At 39.8% G+C, this 23,670-nt stretch overlaps 1 protein-coding gene across 12 annotated transcripts in view; it reads left to right on the top strand.

Annotated features, from left to right (window-relative positions):
- Positions 1–23,670, top strand: part of LOC117515357 (pleckstrin homology domain-containing family A member 7-like) — a 502,114-nt gene that overhangs the window by 402,683 nt on the left and 75,761 nt on the right. For 8 of the 12 annotated variants that reach the window (XM_034175889.1, XM_034175887.1, XM_034175884.1 and 5 more), the window contains 4 exons: positions 8,574–8,755; positions 9,673–10,230; positions 17,053–17,614; positions 21,392–21,475. In XM_034175889.1, coding sequence (XP_034031780.1) covers positions 8,574–8,755; positions 9,673–10,230; positions 17,053–17,614; positions 21,392–21,475 — 1,386 coding nt within the window. Of the gene's footprint in view, positions 1–8,573; positions 8,756–9,672; positions 10,231–17,051; positions 17,615–21,391; positions 21,476–23,670 lie in introns of all 12 variants that reach the window. The other 4 variants (XM_034175888.1, XM_034175885.1, XM_034175880.1 and 1 more) reach the window with 3 other exon arrangements.

The following is a 23,670-nucleotide window of genomic DNA, read 5'->3' as shown; positions in this document are numbered from 1 at the left end:
GGAATTTTTTTAAGGATTCTTCACCATTGCGGGATAGGGGGAATTTTGACATTCTAGTTTCTAACTCCACAAAAACAAGGCAGAAAGGCTTGAAAAAAAAATTAGGGTGTAGTCAAATGTTCTATCAAACAACAAAGTTTGGTGATGATTGGATCTGGATTCCGGATCTGGTGATCCAGAATATGCAAAAATATAGGGAAAATAGAAAATGTGTCAGTGTGAGGTGACAAATGAAGCTAGAGATGCACAACTAACACCAAATTGTACCTGAATCTGTACTGATTCAGTAAGGTGTCATCAGATTTGATGTAGCTTCAAATGTTATGGAGCTAGATCCAGAAGAAAACCGGCATTACCGAAAATCGTTTTTATGCAATAACTTTTGAACTAATAAAGACATAAAAGTGATTCCAAGTTCTAGTGGTATGTTTTCATGGTCAAGGATGTCAAATATAAAGGAAAGAAAAGTGTATGTATCATAGTTTTGGTTGTAACACTGAATTGTTGAATAGATCACTGTGCCAAGGAAGGAATCTCTTTAGGGTCAGTGACCCTATGGCCTTCTTTAGAGAAGTGTTTCATAAATGTTAAAAAATTCATATATTTGCAGTTTAGTTGAATAATAAATTGAATTTTGTCTCATTTGTTTTTGTCTATAAGCACATGCAATATCAGTATCAGTGCTCAGATGACAGTAGCTTCTGGGAAAGGTGCAAGTTGCAATAAACTGTGATGCCAAGCGCTAAGGATACATGCTATCCAGTCACAGCAGATGAAACTTTTTTTACTACTGAGCAAACATTTAGACTTTTTTAGGTTCAATGATTCCACGGCGTGTAGATGGTATGGCGTCAGTGAACCCATGGCCTTGGCGGAGGTTTGCACTCTCTGAGTGCTTCTAATTATTATTATTATTATCTGTATTATTAATATAATTTTCTTTTATTGTTACATCTGTTTTGCAATTTGATTTTAAATGGACCAGAATGGAAATAAATGTTTCCACTTTCTTGTGTCATGCATGTATTTTTAACGTATTTACAATTATATTATGTACTCATATTGGGCCTCATGTATCAATGTTGCGCACTTGTAGCGTAAATTTACGGCGTAAACTTGAAATACACCAAAGTCGCCGTGACATTTATCAAGCAGTGCGCACCTGCCCATTTCTGGTGTACGCCTGACGTGATCTTGATAAATGCGGCGGGTGGAAACGATCGTAATTATAATAAACACGCCCATAAATATTCATACTCCGCTTCAGACACACTCTCATTTTACTACATTGAAGCCAGGAAGACGGCAATGAAAAAGAACTTCACCAATCACGATGCGTGCCAATAGACCGTCAGAAGCGGCCGTCATATCAGTGGTTTTGTAGTATATAATCAAATAGTGTTACAGTGGTCCCTCATTAATCGCTGGAGTTACGTTCTAAAAAATAGCCCGAAATATGCGAAACCGCGACGTAGTCAGCGTTATTTTTTACAATTATTATAGACGTTTCAAAGCTGTAAAACCCCTCACTACACAGTTTATACACTTTCTCAATCAGGCATAAACATTTTCTCACTTTTCTCTCGTGTGTAAACACTCTCAAAGTTCAAACCTTAGTAGGAAAATAATACCAAACTGTTTCAGGCCCAAATATTTGTTTGAGAAATAAAAATAGAAAGTTTTCCTATAAATAATTATGATGGCATTTAGAACTAACAAATTAATTTTAACGATCAACGAACGAGGTCGGACACATAAGAAATTATTAATAGTGACTGACCAGTATGTCACAGATTGCGCCTCTGCGTCCTGACGCCGCGCCTTTTCCCACTCACATCTCGCTGCAGCAGGTGTGTGTTTCTGAGTGACAAACACAGTTATGAGTAGTTGTTGGCGCGCTTTTTTCTTCTGGGCGACAAGATTCTTATAAACAGATAAGCAGAACACAGAACACTGTAAAAAAAAAAAAAAAAAAAAAAAAAAGGCATGCAAAATTGGACGAAATACTCCGCGAGACTCCGAGGCCACGACAGGTGAACGGCGTTATAGCGAGGGACCACTGTATTCTCTTTTCACATGTCAATAATTCTTGACATGTGGATATTTGCTCGCTCAATTAATAAGACATGCCTAATCTGTCAGATTTCTTTATTTTTTAAATGTATTTCTGTATTTATTTTATTGTGACAACCGAATGGAGATGACAAAACCTGGTTGCAGCACGGGCGAATTAAGGAAATGACGAAACTACAGTTGTTATTATCAATTTCATTGTCTAAAACGATCACACCACATAAAGTTAAGCTCAGCGCTGCTCTGGCTCCAGGCTCGAAGTCTGGAGAAAAGGTCGTGCAGCGCTGTCTTTGCAGTCAGTGCTGTAGCCACGGATCATGCTCCATAACAATCCCGCAAAAGCGGGATTTGTATTGATTATTATGTAGTATAATCAGGAAAGTGTTATTTATGTAACATATGCATTGATTTGTATAATGGCACTGTTTATCATGTTGATCATCTTCATTTTTATGTGGATTCCAGCGCTGGTTCATTTTGGTGTATAATTTACGCCACCTCTCGACCTGGTGTATATTTTCAGCGCAGCATACGGCAACGACCACATTGATAAATGCCAAGTAGCGCAGCCGTTTTGGCGTACACCCCATATACGCTCAAATAACGCCGTACGCAACGTTGATACGAGTCCCAATGAACGTAGTAAATGTACTAAAGCATGCACGCACAGTTTTAATATATAGATAATCGGCACCGGAATGAGGTACATTAAAACATTTTCAAGCTATGTAACAATTCATTTCATTTTGATGAGTTTCATCATCATAACAAAGTTACCCTCACAATTACATATCTGAATGCAGTTCAGCTTATATGATCGGTTGATTTTACAGTCCATTCATGACTAGGAGGGCGGAGCGCATTGTTTTTTTATTTCTCCTCCCCTTTCCATGACAACCAGTCACAGCTCTTAGAGGACTGCTTCATACCTAGCAAAAGGGTCAACCCCACCTCCTCACAAAAATAAGAGTTTCTGTCTGCTCCTTGCTCAGAGTCGCTCTCAGACACCTGCTGGCTCACTCTTAGGCTAAGATTCCTTGCCAGGCAAGTTTAGTCTGCGTTAGCTCTTTGAGAGGACTTTGAGTTGCTTTGTGGATATGGGTCCAAAGTCAGTAGCTGAATGATTATATTTGTGCAGAGTTGCCAACCACCAAGATAAATAAAATAAAATAAAATCATGGTGACAGTAGCAGAGTTGGACTCCAGTGCTTAGTGCTAACAAGTTCCCAAAAACCAAAGGTATCAAAAGTATAAGAATGAAAGCATTCACACCCGACACACAGGCACAGTTCTGAATGACACCACCAGAAAAAGTAAAACCACTAAGTACTACAACCCCTGGCAAAAATTATGGAATCCCTGGCCTCGGATTATGTTCATTCAGTTGTTTAATTTCGTAGAAAAAAAGTAGATCACAGACATGACACAAACTAAAGTCATTTCAAATGGCAACTTTCTGGCTTTAAGAAACACTATAAGTAAACAAGAAAAAAAATTGTGGCAGTCAGTAACGGTTACTTTATTAGACCAAGCAGAGGGAAAAAAATATGGACTCACTCAATTCTGAGGAATAAATTATGGAATCACCCTGTAAATTTTCATCCCCAAAACTAACACCTGCGTCAAATCAGATCTGCTCATTAGTCTGCATCTAAAAAGGAGTGATCACACCTTGGAGAGCTGTTGCACCAAGTGGACTGACATGAATCATGGCTCCAACACGAGAGATGTCAATTGAAACAAAGGAGAGGATTAACAAACTCTTAAAAGAGGGTAAATCATCACGCAATGTTGCAAAAGATGTTGGTTGTTCACAGTCAGCTGTGTCTACACTCTGGACCAAATACAAACAACATGGGAAGGTTGTTAAAGGCAAACATACTGGTAGACCAAGGAAGACATCAAAGCATCAAGACAGAAAACTTAAAGCAATATGTCTCAAACATCAAAAATGCACAACAAAACAAATGAGGAATGAATGGGAGGAAACTGGAGTCAACGTCTGTGACCGAACTGTAAGAAACCGCCTAAAGGAAATGGGATTTACATACAGAAAAGCTAAACGAAAGCCATCATTAACACCTAAACAGAAAAAAACAAGGTTACAGTGGGCTAAGGAAAAGCAGTTGTGGACTGTGGATGACTGGATGAAAGTCATATTCAGTGATGAATCTCAAATCTGCATTGGGCAAGGTGATGATGCTGGAACTTTTGTTTGGTGCCATTCCAATGAGATTTATAAAGATGACTGCCTGAAGAGAACATGTAAATTTCCACAGTCATTGATGATATGGGGCTGCATGTCAGGTAAAGGCACTGGGGAGATGGCTGTCATTACATCATCAATAAATGCACAAGTTTACGTTGATATTTTGGACACTTTTCTTATCCCATCAATTGAAAGGATGTTTGGGGATGATGAAATCATTTTTCAAGATGATAATGCATCTTGCCATAGAGCAAAAACTGTGAAAACATTCCTTGCAAAAAGACACATAGGATCAATGTCATGCCCTGCAAATAGTCCAGATCTTAATCCAATTGAAAATCTTTGGTGGAAGTTGAAGAAAATGGTCCATGACAAGGCTCCAGCCTACTGTTTGTCACTCATTAAATCCATGCCTCAGAGACTACAGGCTGTTATAAAAGCCAGAGGTGGTGCAACAAAATACTAGTGATGTGTTGGAGCGTTCTTTTATTTTTCATGATTCCATAATTTTTTCTTCAGAATTGAGTGATTCCATATTTTTTCCCTCTGCTTGGTCTAAAAAAGTAACCGTTACTGACTGCCACAATTTTTTTTCCTGATTTCTTATAGTTTCTTAAAGCTAGAAAGTTGCCATTTGAAATGTCTTTAGTTTTGTGTCATGTCTGTGATCTGCTTTTTTTTTCTACAAAATTAAACAACTGAATGAACATCCTCCGAGTCCGGTGATTCCATAATTTTTGGCAGGGGTTGTATTCATACTTAATATTCAGTGTGTCCCCAACAGTATTATACACCTAGCTGGCCATCAGGCTGAGATCCCCCACCAGGACGGAAATATTTTCTTACATAACACCAATGAAAAATAACACATGAAATAAAGAAAAATGACATAAAATATCCATTCATCAACACTCCTTATGGCTTATCTGCACCACTCTCATCAGCTCTACAGCACTGAGGCCAGTGTTGCCAATTATGCAGCTTTTTGACCATTCCTAGCAGCTTAAAATCCCATCTGTCTACTAGCAACAAATTTGGCTACTTTTTCCACACAAATCAGTCAGTTTGTTATTAATTAGTAGAATATAATAAAATATAAAAATGCCAAAAATACATCAAAGCTAAACTATCACACTATAATCCACTTCATTCTTCCCCACTGCCACTCCACTCAAATCAGCCATCAAGCAAACAAAGTAACCCCACCTTCAAGAGGACAGGATAGGTTTTCATCTTTCTTTTCCCCTGTCTGCATATATAGTGATGGTAAATGCCATACTGGCAGACCATTTCTGAACATTAATACACATATATGCAATTTATTCTTGCAAGACAGAAGGTATGTAGTGTGTGAGTGAACATGGTGTGCATGTGTGACCCCCATCCGCCCTTCCCGATCAGCCTACACCTCCTCAAAGCCCACCGACAACTTCTGTCAGGAAGGGCCTACCACCAAAACAACACGAAGACAGTCAAGAATGAAAGACAAGTGGTGAATTCAATAACTGTGAAGTGATGAGAAGTGAGACACCGAGGAGACGGGGCCCCAACTATACAACTTACCAGGACAAACAGCTAACCATGAACAAGTAGTGACAGTAACAGTCTGTTGTCTGATTAGTGAGCATCCATACCCTGATCCAGAACACCGCAGTGTTAATCCTTTTAAGAGCACCCAAAACTGAATTGTGGTGACGGCCACAAACACACAACCACCCACACACAGAGACCCAGATCACAGCTAAATATCCGATCACTACTGTGGCTGGTGTGTTGGGCCAAGACAAAAGTACAGAACCTTACCATATGATGTGGACCACTCTGGCGCATCAGAAGCCATATGGCCGACCGCACGCAATGACGGAAATGGGTCCAGGACACAGGTCCCTAGGAGAAACCAGGAGAAAAAGGGCAGTGGAAGGGCACAGGGGCCAGGAATGGCAGCCACCAGAGCCACCAGGGCAGCACAACGAACCACCAGGGGAGTGGCCTGGCAGTATCAGAACACACCCCCACATCACTCCCCCCCACAGAGGCACAGGAAGCAACCTCATACCTAAGGGAAGCACACAGTGCGCTACCATGGGCCCACCAAAAGGGGGGGGGGGGGGGGGCGCAGAACCACACCACCCGGACCACGGCACCCAAAGGGAGCAGCGAGCGGCGGCAGTGAGGGGGGGTGTCCCGTCGAGATGAGGTGTGTCGCATCCTTAATTAAACACAGGTGCATATGTTAAATGTGAAACTGTGAAAAGCTTCCATTCATTAAGCTTTCCATCCAGGTTTTAACTTTCAGTGAGAAGATTTGAAAATGAAAATTTAATTTTGTGTCACCAGTTGTACAGCTTCATGATGAAGTGGTATAGAGGAGGATTTTGTTTGTTTTCCCCTTTTTTTAGAGGAGGATTTTCTTAAGAAGACCTGAAAGTTTAGCTACAAATTACCAGAAGATGCATCTCAGATGCAAGCTTAGATTTGTTTGTTAGATTTGTTAGATTTGTTCTGCTCTACTCCACTATGAAGCTAACAGTGGTGATGCAAAATGCAAAAATTTACACTGTGCACAATTTCTCCAATCACATCCACATAAGCTGTGGCACATAACTTCTTCTGGGTTGTCTGGGTGTCTTGTTGGCTTTCCTCACTCAGTTTTTGAGAACTGTTTACTCAAGTTACCTTAGAGTGCCATACTGTTTGTATTTCTTCATAATTGATGTAAATAAAGTCCAAGACATGTTCAGTGGCAGCTTTGCCTTCAGAGAGCCTCGTCCACAACTACCACAAAAGACTCCAAGCTGTCGTTGATGTTAAAGGGGCAATACACAGTATGAAGAACAGGGGTATGTAAACGTTTGATCACACCTGTATATTCTATTTCACATAGTGCCTCTTTGAAATGTGTCTAATGTGGAAATGGCAGAAATCATCTGTTGGCTTTCATTTAATTTTCATTCACCTAATTGCCTTTCTACTGTGCATACAAAGAAATATACCTCTTAAGTCTAACTACACCTGTCACAAGATTAGCGATTAAAGCACACAGCACAATTACCCTGTCATTTCACACTGACGCTTTATGTGCCTGCATTTACTTTTTGGTTTTCTTCGATATTCTTTATATAAAGGGCATCATTAAAAATCTTGTCAAGAAACAGTCCTTACAGTTGGGGTAGCAGTCATAGATTATTTGTAGAATCCACTACTAATGGCTAGACACCCTGTTTTTGCAATTAAGCGTTTGTGTTGCGTACACAGTTTCAACTCCTCTCCATCCACATTTTGATACGAATTTGAAAGTCTTTGACATGCTAAATATTGTAATGTACAGCAGATCAGAGATCAGATTAGTATCTGCTGTATAAGTGACATAAAAGTTGCCATTCTAGTCATTTTTTGACACTACAGCACAACCAACATTTCTTACCACAGTGAATACTATCCTTACGGTGCTCTGACGTGTGACATAATGGATGAAAAGAAACTTGGCATAGAAAACTGGCCTTGAGGTTTTTTTTTATTATCAAAATTGCTTCATGGATACCTTTGAAGAATTATTGTGGTACTTTACTAATAACTAAACTGTTGTAAGTTCTTAGTGGACTATAGGAGCAGGTATAAGTCACACCTGTCAAAAAAAAAAAAATGCATCTTGATGAGGAATAACTGCACTTTTTATCAGCTCTGTACTTTGGGATTTTTGTGCATTGTTGTATTTTTATTATTGCCATTTATTCTTTTTGTATTAGAGTTTCTTTTGTTTAGTGCTTTGATGCTCAGGAAAGTCCTCCTATAAATGTAATAATAATTATGGTTAATAACAAATGTGGGATGTTATTTTTGGTATACAAGTCACACCAGAGTAAGTAACAGGACCTCCCAGACAAGTTAAAAAAATAAATACATTAAAGAGCAACTTATACTCCAAAAATACTGTAATCTGATTGTGTTGTAGTTATTAACAAGTTGACTTGAGATTTATTGCTTTTGTTCTGCACTTATATTTCCTATGCTCCATTCATCCAAAGTACCTTTTTTGTTGTTTGTTTGTTGGTCAAAAATGGCCTTTTTTATGGTCATACCTCAGTGGCATTTTCGTGCCTGTGTTTGAGTTTGTTTTTTTGCTATTGGCTCTTTTGTAATTGCTCATTGCTTTTGTAGCACTTAATGTTGTTTCTCTTGTTGGACAGCATGAACCCCGTGTGTGTGTTGACAAAAGCTGAAGCTCTCTTAAAGCTGAGTTGCTGGCCTCTGTGATTGCGACACTGACTCTGGTTATTCTGTCTCCCCGTAGGCTAGCCACACGGGCATGCGCTCTTATATTTACAAACGGAGCTCTGTAATTGGCTCACAGGCAGAGCACAGTGGGATGCGGACGTATTATTTCAGCGCTGACACTCAGGAGGACATGAACACCTGGCTGAGGGCTATGAATCAGGCTGCACTGATGCAGAACCCCGACGACACTCTCGTCAGGTAGAAACACACTGAAACATCTCCGAGTCAAACAAAAATAGGTAAATCAACATTAACTTCCAGACCACTGTTTTCTTTTCCTTGTCTGTAAATTACGGACCGCTTTAGTTACAGCTAAATTTGGGGAGGTAACTTTTGGAAGAGACAGTAAACTCTCAGTCAGCCTCTGGGAAGTTTTGGGATTTAATCAGAGAACTCAGAAATGATAGGCAAGACTTTGCCAAGCATCCTCTCAGCAGGACATGTGGCCAAACAGTTGGAGGAACCTTTTTGAGGAACTCTTAAGCACAGATGACTTGCTCAGTCCTTCATACAGTTTTCATGAGTATTTTCATCACTCATTGTTGTCAGTGTTCAGCTTTTTTGTCAAGGTGTTGGAAAGATAACTCCAGCCAATAATTAAACAAGAGTCTCAATAAGAGCTTGAGCTGATGGTGTTTAAATTAGGTTTAAAAGTTGACTTTGATGAGATCAGGCTATTTTTCTGCCTCTTGTCACGAGGGATTTCATAAATGAGTTTAAAATCGACCTGCAGGTACGAGGCTTTGCTTGTCACCTGCTCTGCTTTTGAAGGGTCTGAGTGGTGCACTTAGTGCTGCTCCTCAAATTAACTTTAAGGTTTTAAGTTTTCATTTGTGACAGCCATGAAGTTCAAACTACGTTTGGCAAAATGGACCACTCTCTGAAAGTTGAACTTGATGTAAATGGGAAATCGTGGAAGCAGTCAAATAAAATAGAATCAGTGTCTTTCATGTTGACATAAATTAAATTCTAACACCTTTCAGGTTGATGTATTGTACAAAGTTAATAACGGCCCATTTCATCAACTCTTAACAGTGTTTTAAGACAAGGAAATTACAAATGTTGCAAAAGATGACATTTTTTGTACTTTTTCATCTTGTACCCAATCTCTCCAGACCATCTGACCAGTTGGAAAAGAAAAACATCTTGCATAAGCAAGCTGTCCCACAGGCAAACCACATTAACCACCACAAGACCAAGATGCCAGACACTGAGACGGTCAGACCCTTCACCCACGATGTTCTCCTTGAGTCGATACACCGTGATGCAGAGGAGCACTGCAGCTTCCACAAAGACTCTCCTGCTTCTGTCATGTTGGAGCAGTCCATAGGAGGCGCTGTACTGGAGATGGACACACACGCTTCCCTACCTGCCAACACCGTATCCTCTTCCCACATACAGTCAGACCCTGTGTCATCCTCAGCACCCATCTCCAGGGTACCGTCTCGAGCACCATCACGACATGCCTCAACATTGCCCTCCAGCACGTTTTGTACAAGGAATGGCCTTGTATCGACACCCAGTCCAATTCTGGAGCCCAATGGGATTGCAGCAGGAACTTACCAGAGGGCCCCAGCGTCGCCCCCTACAGAGACACACAAGCAGGTGCAGAGGAGAAGCACTCTGGAACAAGTGGAGCATTGGGTCAAAGTCCACAAAGCTGATCAGAAAGGGTGAGTCACGAGTAGTCATCTACTGTTCTTTAGTTGTTGTTTTTTTTTTTGTTGTTGTTGTTCTTTATTTTTATTTTTGCAGTTTATTATTTAAACATCATTCCTATGCATTATTCCTGTGCTTTGGATTTTGAATAATTGATTTACACATATCAAGATGTAGGGATGCACTGATCCACATTTTTCACTTACGATCCGGTCCCGATACCTGAATTTGGACATCTGCTGATACTGATACTATTCCGATACCAGAGCTCTGTTTGCTTTAATATTATTATTATCATTATTGTTGATTTTAGATGAGGATATTTTGTATTCCCAGTTATACAATTTCATAATGAAGTATTTAGAGGAGGATTTTCTTAAAAAGAAGACCTGAAAGATCAGCTACGATTTGCCAGAAAGTCCATCTAAGATGCAAGCTTAGATTTGATGTTTTGGTGAAAGAATTAAGTACTCTTATTTATAGACTTTTATAGACTTCTTTTTATAGACAAAAGAGAAAAGACAGCTCCCTCTCTCTCTCGCTTCTCAATTTTCAATTTCAGTGGAGCTTTGTTGATGTGGGAAACATATGTTTATATTGTCAAAGCAAGTGTTTCAGTAAAAATTAAGTCCTCTCTCTCTCTGTCTGTCTGTCTCTCTCTCAATTCAATTTCAATTGAAACATACGTTTACATTGTCAAAGCAAGTGTTGGAGCAAAAAAATAAAAATTAAGTTCTCTCTCTCTCTCTCTCTCTCTCTCTCTCTCGTTCTCTCTCTCTCTCTCTCTCTCTCTCTCTCTCTCGCTGGCTGTCTCTCTCTCTCTCGCTCTCTGTTTTCCTGCTGAGCAGACTTGGAACTTTTTGGAACCATGAAGCCAATAAACCGTAAATTTGTAAATGTATCATCAGCTACGCTCATGCGAAGAACTCTGGATTAATACTGAAAGATTTTGATGGAGATTCATTCCCATTCAGCAGATCGAAACTCATGCTCTGAGCTGCCATTTCATAGCGTTTCACAGCTTCGGAATGCTGAAGCAGCTGATTTTTCAGCAACAGATCAGTTCATTTTTCAGATAATCTGTGCTTGGCGGCACAGACAATTTGAACCCAATAGCCGGGTGGAAATTTGCCGTTACCCATGGCTTAGAACCCTGCTCCTCGACTGCAGAAGAAACCTCTCTCAAACAGCTCGGCTTCAGTTCAGAAACCTCCCTCTCCCCCCTCCCTTCCTCACGCTCAGCAGCAAACAGCAGCGAGCAAGCAGCAGTTGAGAGGTTTCTCAGACATGGCTTCTCTGCGGTATCGGAAAACGCCACAGGCTGTATCGGTATTTTCCCATCCTTGAATTACGCTGGTATCAGAAGCCAATACTGATACTGGATCGGATTGGTCCCATCCTTATCAAGATGGTGGTCTTGTGAAATTACTTTGAAAAACAGTTTCGTGGGTTTTACCAAATATACTGTATGGATCAATATTGAAATGCATTTTGCATTTATTGATTTCATTTGACATTTATATTACGCTGTAACACGTGTGCCAAAACTATGTGAAAATAGTTTGAATTGGAAAAATAACAAGCAGTGTTTTTGTGTGTTCTTATTATTTTTTCCAATTTAAGACTTTTACTGTCTACATCCAGCAGTGAAATAGGTAAAGCCACTAGTGATAGCATATTATCCTGAACGCACATCACAGTAAAAGCATTTTAATGTTAAATTAGCTGTGACAACAATAATGGAGCCCAGTAAAAGGCATTTATTGAGGAAGGGTAACAATACGTGGCACTATATCTAATGTTAACATGTTGATGGTGATAAACTGATAGTTTTTCTCCAAAGACTTAAGCTTTAGAAGATATGACGGAAGATCCTTCACAAACATTGCATGTCTGAAATAGATTTTATAGTGTGACAAAACATGATAAAGGAGAGCAGCTCAAAACTGACGACTGAAGAGCACTTCTCTGTGCACTAGCCCAGAGTAGGTCTGTTGATTAAAGAAAAAGGGAATAAGATGAGTGTTCCACTCCGTTTGAAATCAAACACAACAACATAACCCATTCCCAGCTTCCACCCAGAAGATGAAGTGCTGTTCTTCTAATACTGTAAGCTTAAAAGCTTTTTTTTTCATCCAACACATTTTAAAGGGTTTTTTCCCAACAGTGCAGTTTCCTTCTGAACATATAAAATGCTTCTGTGTTTAAAATTTAGTTTTTGCAGCTTGCTTTTGAGTTGGCTTTAAAATATGCTGTAAAATGCCATCAATCATTAAACCCAAAATACATACAGCAATGGTCAGAGGTTTACATACACTAATGCTAAAGGGCATGCATTCATCTATTTGGTGTGGTCTATGTATAATTTTGAACCTGTGTTCATTTGACACAAAATTAACAAAAAATTATGAACCAACTGTTTGGGTTCTTGGTATTGCAGATGTACTGTGTGTTGTACAGTCATTCTTCCCCAGAAAAAGTTATTCTAAGTCCAATATTGCCATGACACCCATGTCCATGATGAGTGTATGTAAACCTCTCACCAAAACTGATTTCTGTGGCATAGGCTATAACAGTGAGCTGTATAAAAACAGTGAATGATTCCCTCTAGTGGTCAATAGGCCTATTGGCAAGAATAGCTCTATGGACGACATTGGGCAATGCCCTGAATTTTTTCTCAGCTCCTGACTTCTTTTATTTTGGTGCACATCTCACATTAAATAGTTTCAGATATTAAAAAAACAGTAAAACAAAATTGCAGTTTTTATAAATAATTTAGAAGTAATTAATAAATACATATTAACTAAATTTTTGTCTGTCCAGCAAAATGAGAATACATATTAAGACATAATGTGTACAGATTAATTGAATTTACCCTGTAAATCTAAGAGTTCTCATTCTTTAACAATGACGGGGTTAAGACTCAGTAACCATGTTCCTTGTCTGCGAAACATTTTATAACGTAGGTCAGGGTGACTGCAGCTAATGTGATACGGATCCCGCCTTTAACAGGAAGAATGGTAGGTTGAGAGGGCTATTCCACAGAGCCCTGTTCCTTTCCATTTAATCTTGAATAGAAAATGGAGGATGTTTGAAGCATTGGAGTAACTTCTTAATTCATCTTTGCTGGTCTCGAACAAAGTTGGTATACAGTACGAAGTTACAGCCATCATCACCACCAGGTTTGAAATTGGGATCCAAGTTTTGAACTGTTTAAAATGTTCATCCCAATAGATGGTATGCACTGACATCATCAAACCATGCCCTGAGACAGTATACCTCTATGTTGAATGGAAAATGGCTGAAAGAAATTGCTCACAGTAGCCCTCTAACCTTAGTGACATGAAATTTGGGGTTCCACAGGGGTCTGTCTTAGGCCCCCTGCTTTTCTCCCTTTATATAGCACCCCTTGGGCACATATTGCGGCGTTTTGAGATTACCTTTCACTGCTATGCAGATGATACTTAGTTATACATGCCGATATCTGCTGGTAATCTCATTCACATAAAATGCTTAGAATATTGCCTTGCAGCAGTGAGAAGTTGGATGTCTAGAAACTTCCTACTTTTAAACACTAAGACTGAAATGATGGTTCTTGGTCCAGTGAGACATCAGCATCAATTTGAGCAGTTAACGCTTAGCCTCGGCTCGTGTGTCATACATCACACGGACAAAGTGAGGAACCTTGGGGTAATTTTTGATCCTTCGTTGTCCTTTCACCTCCACATTAGAAATATTACTAGCACTGCTTTCTTCCACCTGCGAAATATAGCAAAAATTCGTCCCATCCTGTCTATGGCTGATGCTGAGACCCTGATCTATGCATTTATCTCTTCTAGATTGGACTTCTGCAATGTTCTATTTTCTGGTTTACCGCAGTCTAGCATTAGGGGTCTCCAATTGGTTCAAAATGCTGCAGCCAGACTTTTGACACGAAGCAGAAAGTACAACCACATTACACCCATTTTGGCATCCCTTCGCTGGCTTCCTGTCCCAGTGAGATTAGATTTTAAGGTTCTGCTACTAACCTATAAAATTATTCATGGACTGGCACCTCCCTACCTAGCTGACCTAATTAAACCTTACGTACCGGCCCGGGCTTTACATTCTCAGGGTGCAGGACTACTTTGTGTCCCTAAGGTGAATAAGAAGTCTGCGGGTCACAGAGCTTTCTCTTATCATGCCCCTGTTCTGTGGAATGGTCTCCCTGCATCAATAAAACAGTCAGATTCTGTGGAGATTTTCAAGTCCAGACTTAAGACGCACTTATTTTCCCTTTCATGTGGCTAGCATGCTGGTACAGTTTTGTTTTACGCTTTTTACTCTTTTAATTCATTTATTAGTAATTGGAGCGGGCTGCGGCCTCAACTTTACCTAAATTCTGTGTCTTTTAGTGAAGTTTAGGGCTAGTGGCCGGCGATCACCTTAGTATTTCTTCTGTTTTTCTTGTTGTTTAATGCTGGCAAATTATACAGTATTTTTTGTCTTTCTGATGCCTGATTCTGTTTTTTCTCTGTTTAAGGTGCAGCTCCATCCAGAGATGGGAGTTGTATTCGTGTTGGCAATCCTCCTGTCCAGTGTGGCAATAGCATTTCTTGTATATTTGTCCGTGAATTGTTCTGTGAATTGTTTCTGTAATTTATGTTTGTAGCATGGCCCAAGCAGAGGGTCACCTCTTTGAGTCTGGTCTGCTTGAGGTTTCTTCCTCAGAGGGAGTTTTTCCTTACCACTGTTGCTCTGGGGGTTGGTAAGGTTAGAACTTACCTGTGTGAAGCGCTTTGAGGCAACTCTGTTGTGATTTGGCGCTATATAAATGAAAATAAATTGGGAAAAAAATAAATTGAATTGAAATAGCCGAAAGTTCCAAAATTCCACAACCTAAGGACCAAATCCTTTTTTGCGGCGAAGGCAGCAAAGGAGATGTATATGACGAGCATTGTTGGGACTTGCCTTCAGGGCTGTATTTTTTGTGGCTATTGTCGGAGCTGTTGGCATGCGAATCTGTCCCTGATATTCAGTACCCAGACATCTACAACTATTTCATGAGGGATACAAATACTTCTTTGCAGTGTCCGTGACCAAGATCTGAGACATAACACGTCTCAGATCAAAGCAAAGGTGAGTTACTTTGTGCACGTTTTGTTTTTAAATTGCGACAATGAAAATCATACACACCCACAGTGCATGGGTTAAGGTGCCCTGACACTTGCGCGACTTTGATCCGCGCACTTGCACGCACTTTGTCGTGATGATCCCACCTGCTGTGTTCCCAGCTGGACCCTGTGCTTTGTTCCACTGGCTGCCACACATTGTGTGCTGGACGCTGCATATATAAAATAATTATTTCGTAATGGATTAGTCATTTTCTGTTGGAGTTGGCTGTTGAAAACGCCTCTAATCGCTTCCGGAATCACAGGCTACAGGCTACAAACAGTCTAAAGGTGCACTGACACGAGCATACCTGTGAGTCACACAATAGCACGAACAATGTTGTGACAATCCCACCCACTGTGTTCACAGCTGGACGCCGTTCTTTGTTCTACCGGCTGCCTCGCGCTCTGTGCTGGATGTTGCGTATATAAAATAATTATTTTGTGGCGGATTAATCATTTTTTTCTGCAAATTGGCAGTTGAAAATGGCTCTAATCACTTCCTGAATCACAGAGGAGGCTGCAGCCGGAGCCATTCACGAGCGTGCTGCAGAAAGCATTTTGAGCCATCTAAAAAGGTAATTATTTGTCATGTTTACATCATCCTGGTTTGATAAAACAGTTGTGTGTTCTTTCCTTCTTGTGTGCAGCTGTTAAAGTATGTTTATAACAGATTTAACATCTTGTTATAATCCTTCAGATGAGCTGACGTCACCACTCACTCTGTTCACTTCTTCTTTACTCCACTTGACAAGCTGCACGTAGTGTTGGAGATTAGATCGCGCCACATAGCAAGACATTTGCGCGTGAAAGATTTTTTGAACATTTCAAAATTCTCTATGGACAGTAGCATGCACTGGCGCCCCTCTCACGTCCTGTCTGCACCTGTTAAAGACAAGTTTACTCTCCAGCACGACACAGGTCGTGCTATTTTGTGGAACAAAGGCATGCTTGTGTCAGTGGGCCTTAAAGCCTTTTAATTCATTACATTTTTTCCTGTTTGAGTCTAAAACTGTTTGATTCCTGTTTTCACAATCTCAGCTGTCCCATTAACGCAATTTATGGATGATCAAACACAGCTGTTGTTGCTTTGTTTACCATCCAGCATGCCCATATACTGCTGGCTTCCAGGTTTGATGACGTCACGTGCATACCCTCTATTCTCAAATCGTTGATAGTACGTGGTAACTTCCAGGTATTCGTTGTCTGAACACCTTCAGTTGTGTGTCTTTAAATGGGGTAGTCATAGTGACTACAGCTTGAAACCTGTTTGATTGTGTTCCATCTGCACAAATATTTGAAGCAGAAGCAGCATTTGTTGCGGTTCTGGCTGAGGGCGCAGTTCCTTTTCTTTAGTTTTCAAGCGGGTTACCAGGTCTGCACTTGATAAGCCACAGGAGGCAAGCCAGATTAACCGGTTTTATACTGTTTTTGCATGTTTTTTTGGATTGTGGGCGATTGTTGTAGAATGGCACCCTGTGGAATAGGAGTGTTAGTTCCCAGTTGCTCCTGACTTGAGTAAGACATGAAACCCCAAACTGCTGATGTGGGCACGTTGAGCTCACACAGACAAGGGAAAAGATGGAGAGGGAGGATTGTATACTGTGGGTCAAAAAAAAAAATCTTAAAAATGAATTTCTGAAATCTGTAGAAGCTCTGTTATTCAGTATTTCTTTTCCTTGACAGGCCCACATCCAGAGAGAACACCCTCCCTTGCCACACACCACCAGCCCAGCCCAAATTTACCTCTGTGGACACCTACCAGTCTCTGCCAAAGACTCCTCGCCACAGCCCCCCTCCTGCCAGACTTGGTGAATACAAATACGCCCAAGACCGCCTCAATCACTTCCGACTCACCCCAGAACAAGCTGGCCCGGGCGCTCACACCGTCTGGCAGCTATATGAGTGGCAGCAGCGACATCAGTTCCGTCATGGCAGCCCCACCGCACCACTGTACACCCCAGCACCAGATTACCCTTTTGGCCCACGCCCCCCATCCACTGTGCCTACTTCCTCTGCAGCTGCCAGGTCTGGGTCTGATGGGCCCTCCCGCTGTGTTTCTGTACCTCCTTCCTCCGCAGACATCCCACCACTGGGCCCCCCGCCAGGCACCAGCCGAACACTGTCACCCATGCGGAGGCCACACACACCCGCTGAAAGGGTGACGGTCAAGCCCATGGGTGATATGTCAGTGGTGGACATCCCCTTTACTGTGTCCCCTCGTCGCACAAAATCCCAGCTGCTCAAGGTAAAAGTCTCTTGTTGTTGCTGTTGTTACAGTTTCAGGTAGAATTTAAAGCTGCAAGTCCACTTTGTGTGGATGCTAGCAAGCTTGGTTTAATTAGCAGATATAAATTTAATTGAAAATGCTTAGGTTCAGAATCAGTAAACACATAAACAAGATAAAAAAAATTAAAAAGGTATTGCGCTCAATTTTTTTCTGAGCAGAGTGATGAGTTTGTGTTTGTATTTCACAGACATGTTAAAGCTCAAACCTGTTTTGATTCATCACATTATGTGTACAAAGACATATCTGACTGAGTTTTCACAATTTTAATGAGCCACCTCAGGCTTTTTTCATTCAGTGCAGTGAGATCTGATTCAAGTCTTCAGTACCAATTTTCAGTGCAGGCAGATAAGACTCATTTTGTAAAAGTAATATTCAACTATTTGAATTACATTTGCAGCAAAAGACAATTAAGACATATAAACATAAGCAAGTCAGGTAATAAATGCAAGCTGAAGGATTCCTGCTGAATAACGAAAAGAAATGTCAATATGACGTGTGAGATCGTCACAACATAGATTTATGTTGTCTGTGCATGAAACTATTTATTTTTTAAGTCTTTGGGTTTAACACTTTTTCCCCAGCTGTTGTCAAGAATACAGTAGGATGATTTCTTCTACAGATGAAGTGTCAGTTGTGACGGTGGTGGGCGGATGTTAAAACATGCTTTACCGAACACTATAATTGTTTAGGTGCCTGGGGACATAAAGGCAGACAAGCCTCAGGCAGCCAGTCTGTTAAATTACCTCATCGGGGGGGACAAAAACCCCAAACTGATATAATGATTTTAAAAAACTGACAGTGTAATGGCCATAAATATTTTTGCTTTCTACCGCAGAGGTTAGAGTTGAAAGCAAAGAAATAATTTGAGCTAAAAGCAGTTTTAACAAGTGAAATCGACGTGGTGCACAATATGCACAGGGAGGCAGAAGGTTACTTAAAGGGGAACTGCAACATTTTTAAACCTGGGACCTAACTTTAAATGTTGCGGGTTCAGTGTTTCACTCTCAACAAATACAATTTAAACTGGTTCAGTATTTACTTTCAACGTTAAAACTGTCACAGGCTAGAAGCTAGTTATTTAATATAAGCATGCAGGGCAAACTACAAACATCACAGTAAAACACTTCTTTTTGCTAATAAATACGCTGAAATGGTTAAATATTCAAAATAAACACTGGACTGATCAAAATAATTTTTTGACCCGACTGAAGCTGAACCTAAAAACATCGTTTAAAAACGTTTAAAAATTTCAGTATTCATCTTTAGGCGTCTCCATCCAGAGTTCAGTCGAGGCAAGCTTTGTGGCTAAGCTCATTGGTAGAAGACCCTTCCAAAAAAGTTTACTTTTCATGTCTAAAAACAGCCATGTACTAAAACTGCATGCCTGTTGACTGGTAGGCTTCTCAATTCAGCACAAACATTTTGAAAACATTGATATGAACTTCAAGTCTCAGTGATGTGTAATTAAGTACAATTTGAGTGAATATTATCAGCTATTCTAATGCTATTATATTGCTGTATTTCTGACACTCACTCAACATTCATCTTTGTCACTCCTCCACAAGTCCGAGTAAATTTTTGATGGCTAGAAAATACTGCACATACACTTTCCATTTTATAGTTCCATTACTAAGTGGACTCATGGACATAATCAGGATTTCAAATTTTTGATAGCAAGTAACTGAGTGTTTAATTATGTTGGTTTATTCTTTATACATTCTGTAATTCCTACGTACATTGCATCTGGAAAGTATTCACAGCGCTTCACTTTTCCCACATTTTATATTACGGCCTTATTCAAAAAAAGGATGAAATTATTTTTTTCCTCAAAATTCTACACACAATACCCCATAATGACAATGTGAAAAAATGTTTGAGATTTTTGCAAGTTTATTTAAAAAAATAATAAGAAATCACATGTACATAAGTATTCGCAGCCTTTGCCATGAACTTCAAAATTGAGCTCAGGTACCTCCTGATTCCACTGATCATCCTTGAGAAGTTTCTGCAGCTTAATTGGAGTCTACCCGGCGTAAATTCTGTTGACTGGACATGATTTGAAAAGGTACACACCTGTCTACATATAAGGTCCCACAGTTGACATTGCATGTCAGAGCACAAACTAAGCATGAAGTCAAAGGAATTATCTATAGACCTCTGAGACAGGACTGTCTCAAGACACAACTCTGGGGAAGGGTACAGAAACATTTCTGCTGTTTTGAAGGTCTCAGTGAGCACAGTGACCTCCATCATCCGTAAGTGGAATAAGTTCAGTTCCACCAGGACTCTTTCTACAGCTGGCCACCCGTCTAAACTGAGCAATCATGGGAGAAGGGCCTTAGTCAGGGAGGTGACCAAAAACCCAATGTTCACTCTGTCAGAGCTCTAGCATTCCTCTGTGGAGAGAGAAGAACCTTCCAGAAGGACAACCATCTCTGCAGCGAACCACCAGTCAGGCCTGAGTGGCCAGACGGAAGCTACTCCTTAGTAAAAGGCACATGGCAGCCCATCTGGAGTTTGCCAAAAGGCACCTGAAGGACTCTCAGACCATGAGAAACAAAATTCTTTGGTCTGATGAGACAACGATTGAACTCTTTGGTGTGAATGTCGGGTGTCATGTTTCGAGGAAACCAAGCACCATCCCTACAGTGAAGCATGGTGGTGGCAGCATCATGCTGTGGGGATGTTTTTCAGCAGCAAGAACTGGGAAACTAGTCAGACTTGAAGGACAGATGAATGCAGCAATGTATAGAAACATCCTGGATGAAAACCTGCTACAGAGCGCTCTTGACATCAGACTGTGGAGACGGTTTATCTTTCAGCAGGACAATGGCCCTAAACACACAGCCAAGTTATCAAAGGAGTGGCTTCAGGACAACTCTGTGAATGTCCTTGAGTGACCCAGCCAGAGCCCAGACCTGAATTCGATTGAACATCTCTGGATGTTCCCCTTCCAACCTGATGATGCTTGAGAGGTGCTGCAAAGAGGAATGAGCAAAACTGCTCAAAGATTGGTGCACCAAGCTTGTGGCATCATATTCAAAAAGACTTGAGGCTGTAAATGCTGTCAAAGGTGCATGAGCAAAGTTTTGAGCAAAGGATGTGAATACATCATATATATATATATATATATATATATATATATATATATATATATATATATATATATGATTTCTTTGGTTTTTTATTTTTAATAAATTAGCAAAAAGTAAAAAACAAAAAACAAAATACTTTTTCATGTTGTCTTTTTGGGGTGTTGTGAGTAGAATTTTGAGGTGAAAAAATGAATTTACTCCTTTTGGAATAAGGCTGTAACATAAAATGTGGAAAAAGTGAAGAGCTGTGAATACTTGCACTGCAATTCACTTGGTTTAAATGCTGGTTATACATGTGGTAAACATAAATAAATGTCAACATTATTTTTACATTTTTAAATACTAATGGAATTGTGTTGCTAGAAACCTGATGAGTGACACACTCATCATTATGGTAATTTATGTTGTTGCTGCTGTTAAATGCATGCAGCTAATTTTAGAGCCTATGGAGTGCAATCAGTGCTCGTTCAGAATGTAATCACACTGTGATTGCTGTTAATCTATTTTATATTATCACTGTCAGTCTCAGAGAACAATGACACAGCTTTGTTCTGAAATGACTGTAAAACACATTTTCCCTTTTTAAAATTTTCAGCGATGTAAGTCCAAACAATGCATGTAAATGTGTTTGTGTTGTCAGGCAGCTACTATCGAGAGACGGTCAATGCCTCCATCGGGCTACATCACACACACAGTCAGTGCTCCCAGCCTTCATGGCAAAACGGTATGTTTTACAAACTGAAACTTCTCATATAATCATTCAAAGCAAAGAAACTGATTTGATATTATTTCATCTCTTGTACATAAATATTAAAGTGGGGTGAGTTTTTTTGTTTGTTTTTGCACCCTGCTTTTTGAGTCCTGTGATATTATGGGCTTGATCTTTCACCCAGTACGAACCAGCAAACAGCCAGCGTTGGTGTCGTTGTTGCCCAGCCCTCTAATACCACTTCATAAACACAAACGTAAAAGTGAAAGGATACTGATTCGCATTTGTGTTGAATAACTGTCCCTGTATGAAATCAGTCAGCTGCAACTCCATCAACTTGACAAGTTGTTTTATAAAAAATTAGTCTAAAACTTCACAGATGAGATGGCTGCAGAATTGTGAAATTATGTACAACTAGAAGCACTCAGAGAGTGCAAACCTCCGCCAAGGCCATGGGGTCACTGACGCCATAACATCTACACGCCGTGGAATCATTGAACCTAAAAAAGTCTAACAGTGATGTTTGCTCAGTAGTAAAAAATGTTTCATCTGCTGTGACTGGATAGCATGTATCCTTAGCGCTTGGCATCACAATTTATTGCAACTTGCACATTTCCCAGAAGCTACTGTCATCTGAGCACTGATACTGATATTGCATGTGCTTATAGAGAAAAACAAATGAGACAAAATTCAATTTATTATTCAGCTAAACTGCAAATATATGAATTTTTTAACATTTATGAAACACTTCTCTAAACAAGGCCATAGGGTCACTGACCCTAAAGAGATTCCCTCCTTGGCACAGTGATCTATTTCTTTTTGTCTCTTTCTCTAAAATTGTATATAATAATCATTAGATTATTAATATATAAACAAAAATTAATTTAAGAAATATTACAATTTGAAAACAAATGCACCCGAACGTGATGACAGCTGCAACTGCTTAATGCTAACTTTTAAGATTGAAAATGCCATAGACATGCTAACGCGTTAACATCAGGATCGTGATCGTGATCCGGATCACCACTAAAATTTTATCACTTGTTCCTCTTGTCATTTCCAACCACTCCACGAAATTTCATCAAAATCCGTTCAAAACGTTTTGAGTTATCCTGCTGAGAGACAGACAAACAAACAAACAAACGCGACCAAAAACATAACCTCCTTGGCGGAGGTAATGATTTCAAATGTGTACAGAGTGAGTTTTTCTGAGATTCCATCATTTGCGACACACTAAATTCAACCCAGTGCGATTGACATGAGCTGTAAAATGATGCAAAGTGAAAGCAAAGTGTGTCTAAGATTATATAGTTATTATATTTGAAAAAAGGCAACAAAAATAAAAGTAAATCCATGGCACTGTTGTTGGATTTAGTTATTCTATTTGCTTGTTCAGAATTGGCTGTAAATGTGTTAAACCAAAGCAGAATAAAATAAAATAAATAATTCAATATTTTTAATGGTTTCATCTATTGTAAGAGCCACTTCAGCCAATTTAATGTAAATATGATACACACTTCATATTTCATTATTTTATTTCATGTTATTTGTTATGTATTAGTCATAAATAATATTGAAAACAAATTGATATTGATAAATATAGTGTTTACTGCTGTGTTCATAATCTACACCCAGTATCTTTAATCTGAACCTCAGAGATCTGATCAGACACTTTCACACCGTGAGACAGTGTAAATGTAAACTAACATACAGTATCTTTAATCTGAGCCTCAGAGAGCTGATCAGACACTTTAACACCGTGACACAGTGTAAATGTAAACTAACATACAGTAAGTATCTTTAATCTGAGCTTCAGAGAGCTGATCAGACACTTTAACACCGTGAGACAGTGTAAATGTAAACTAACATACAGTATCTTTAATCTGAGCCTCAGAGAGCTGATCAGACACTTTAACACCGTGAGACAGAGTGTAAATGTAAACTAACATACAGTATCTTTAATCTGAGCCTCAGAGAGCTGATCAGACACTTTAACACTGAGACAGAGTGTAAATGTAAACTAACATACAGTATCTTGAATCTGAGCCTCAGAGAGCTGATCAGACACTTTAACACTGTGAGACAGAGTGTAAATGTAAACTAACATACAGTATCTTGAATCTGAGGCTCAGAGAGCTGATTAGACACTTTAACACTGTGAGACAGTGTAAATGTAAACTAACATACAGTATCTTGAATCTGAGCCTCAG

This window comes from Thalassophryne amazonica, chromosome 8 (genome assembly GCF_902500255.1).
Source record: "Thalassophryne amazonica chromosome 8, fThaAma1.1, whole genome shotgun sequence".
Classification (NCBI taxonomy): domain Eukaryota; kingdom Metazoa; phylum Chordata; class Actinopteri; order Batrachoidiformes; family Batrachoididae; genus Thalassophryne; species Thalassophryne amazonica.
The sequence above is the reverse complement of the archived record's forward strand: the minus strand, read 5'-3'. Positions and strand labels throughout refer to the sequence as shown.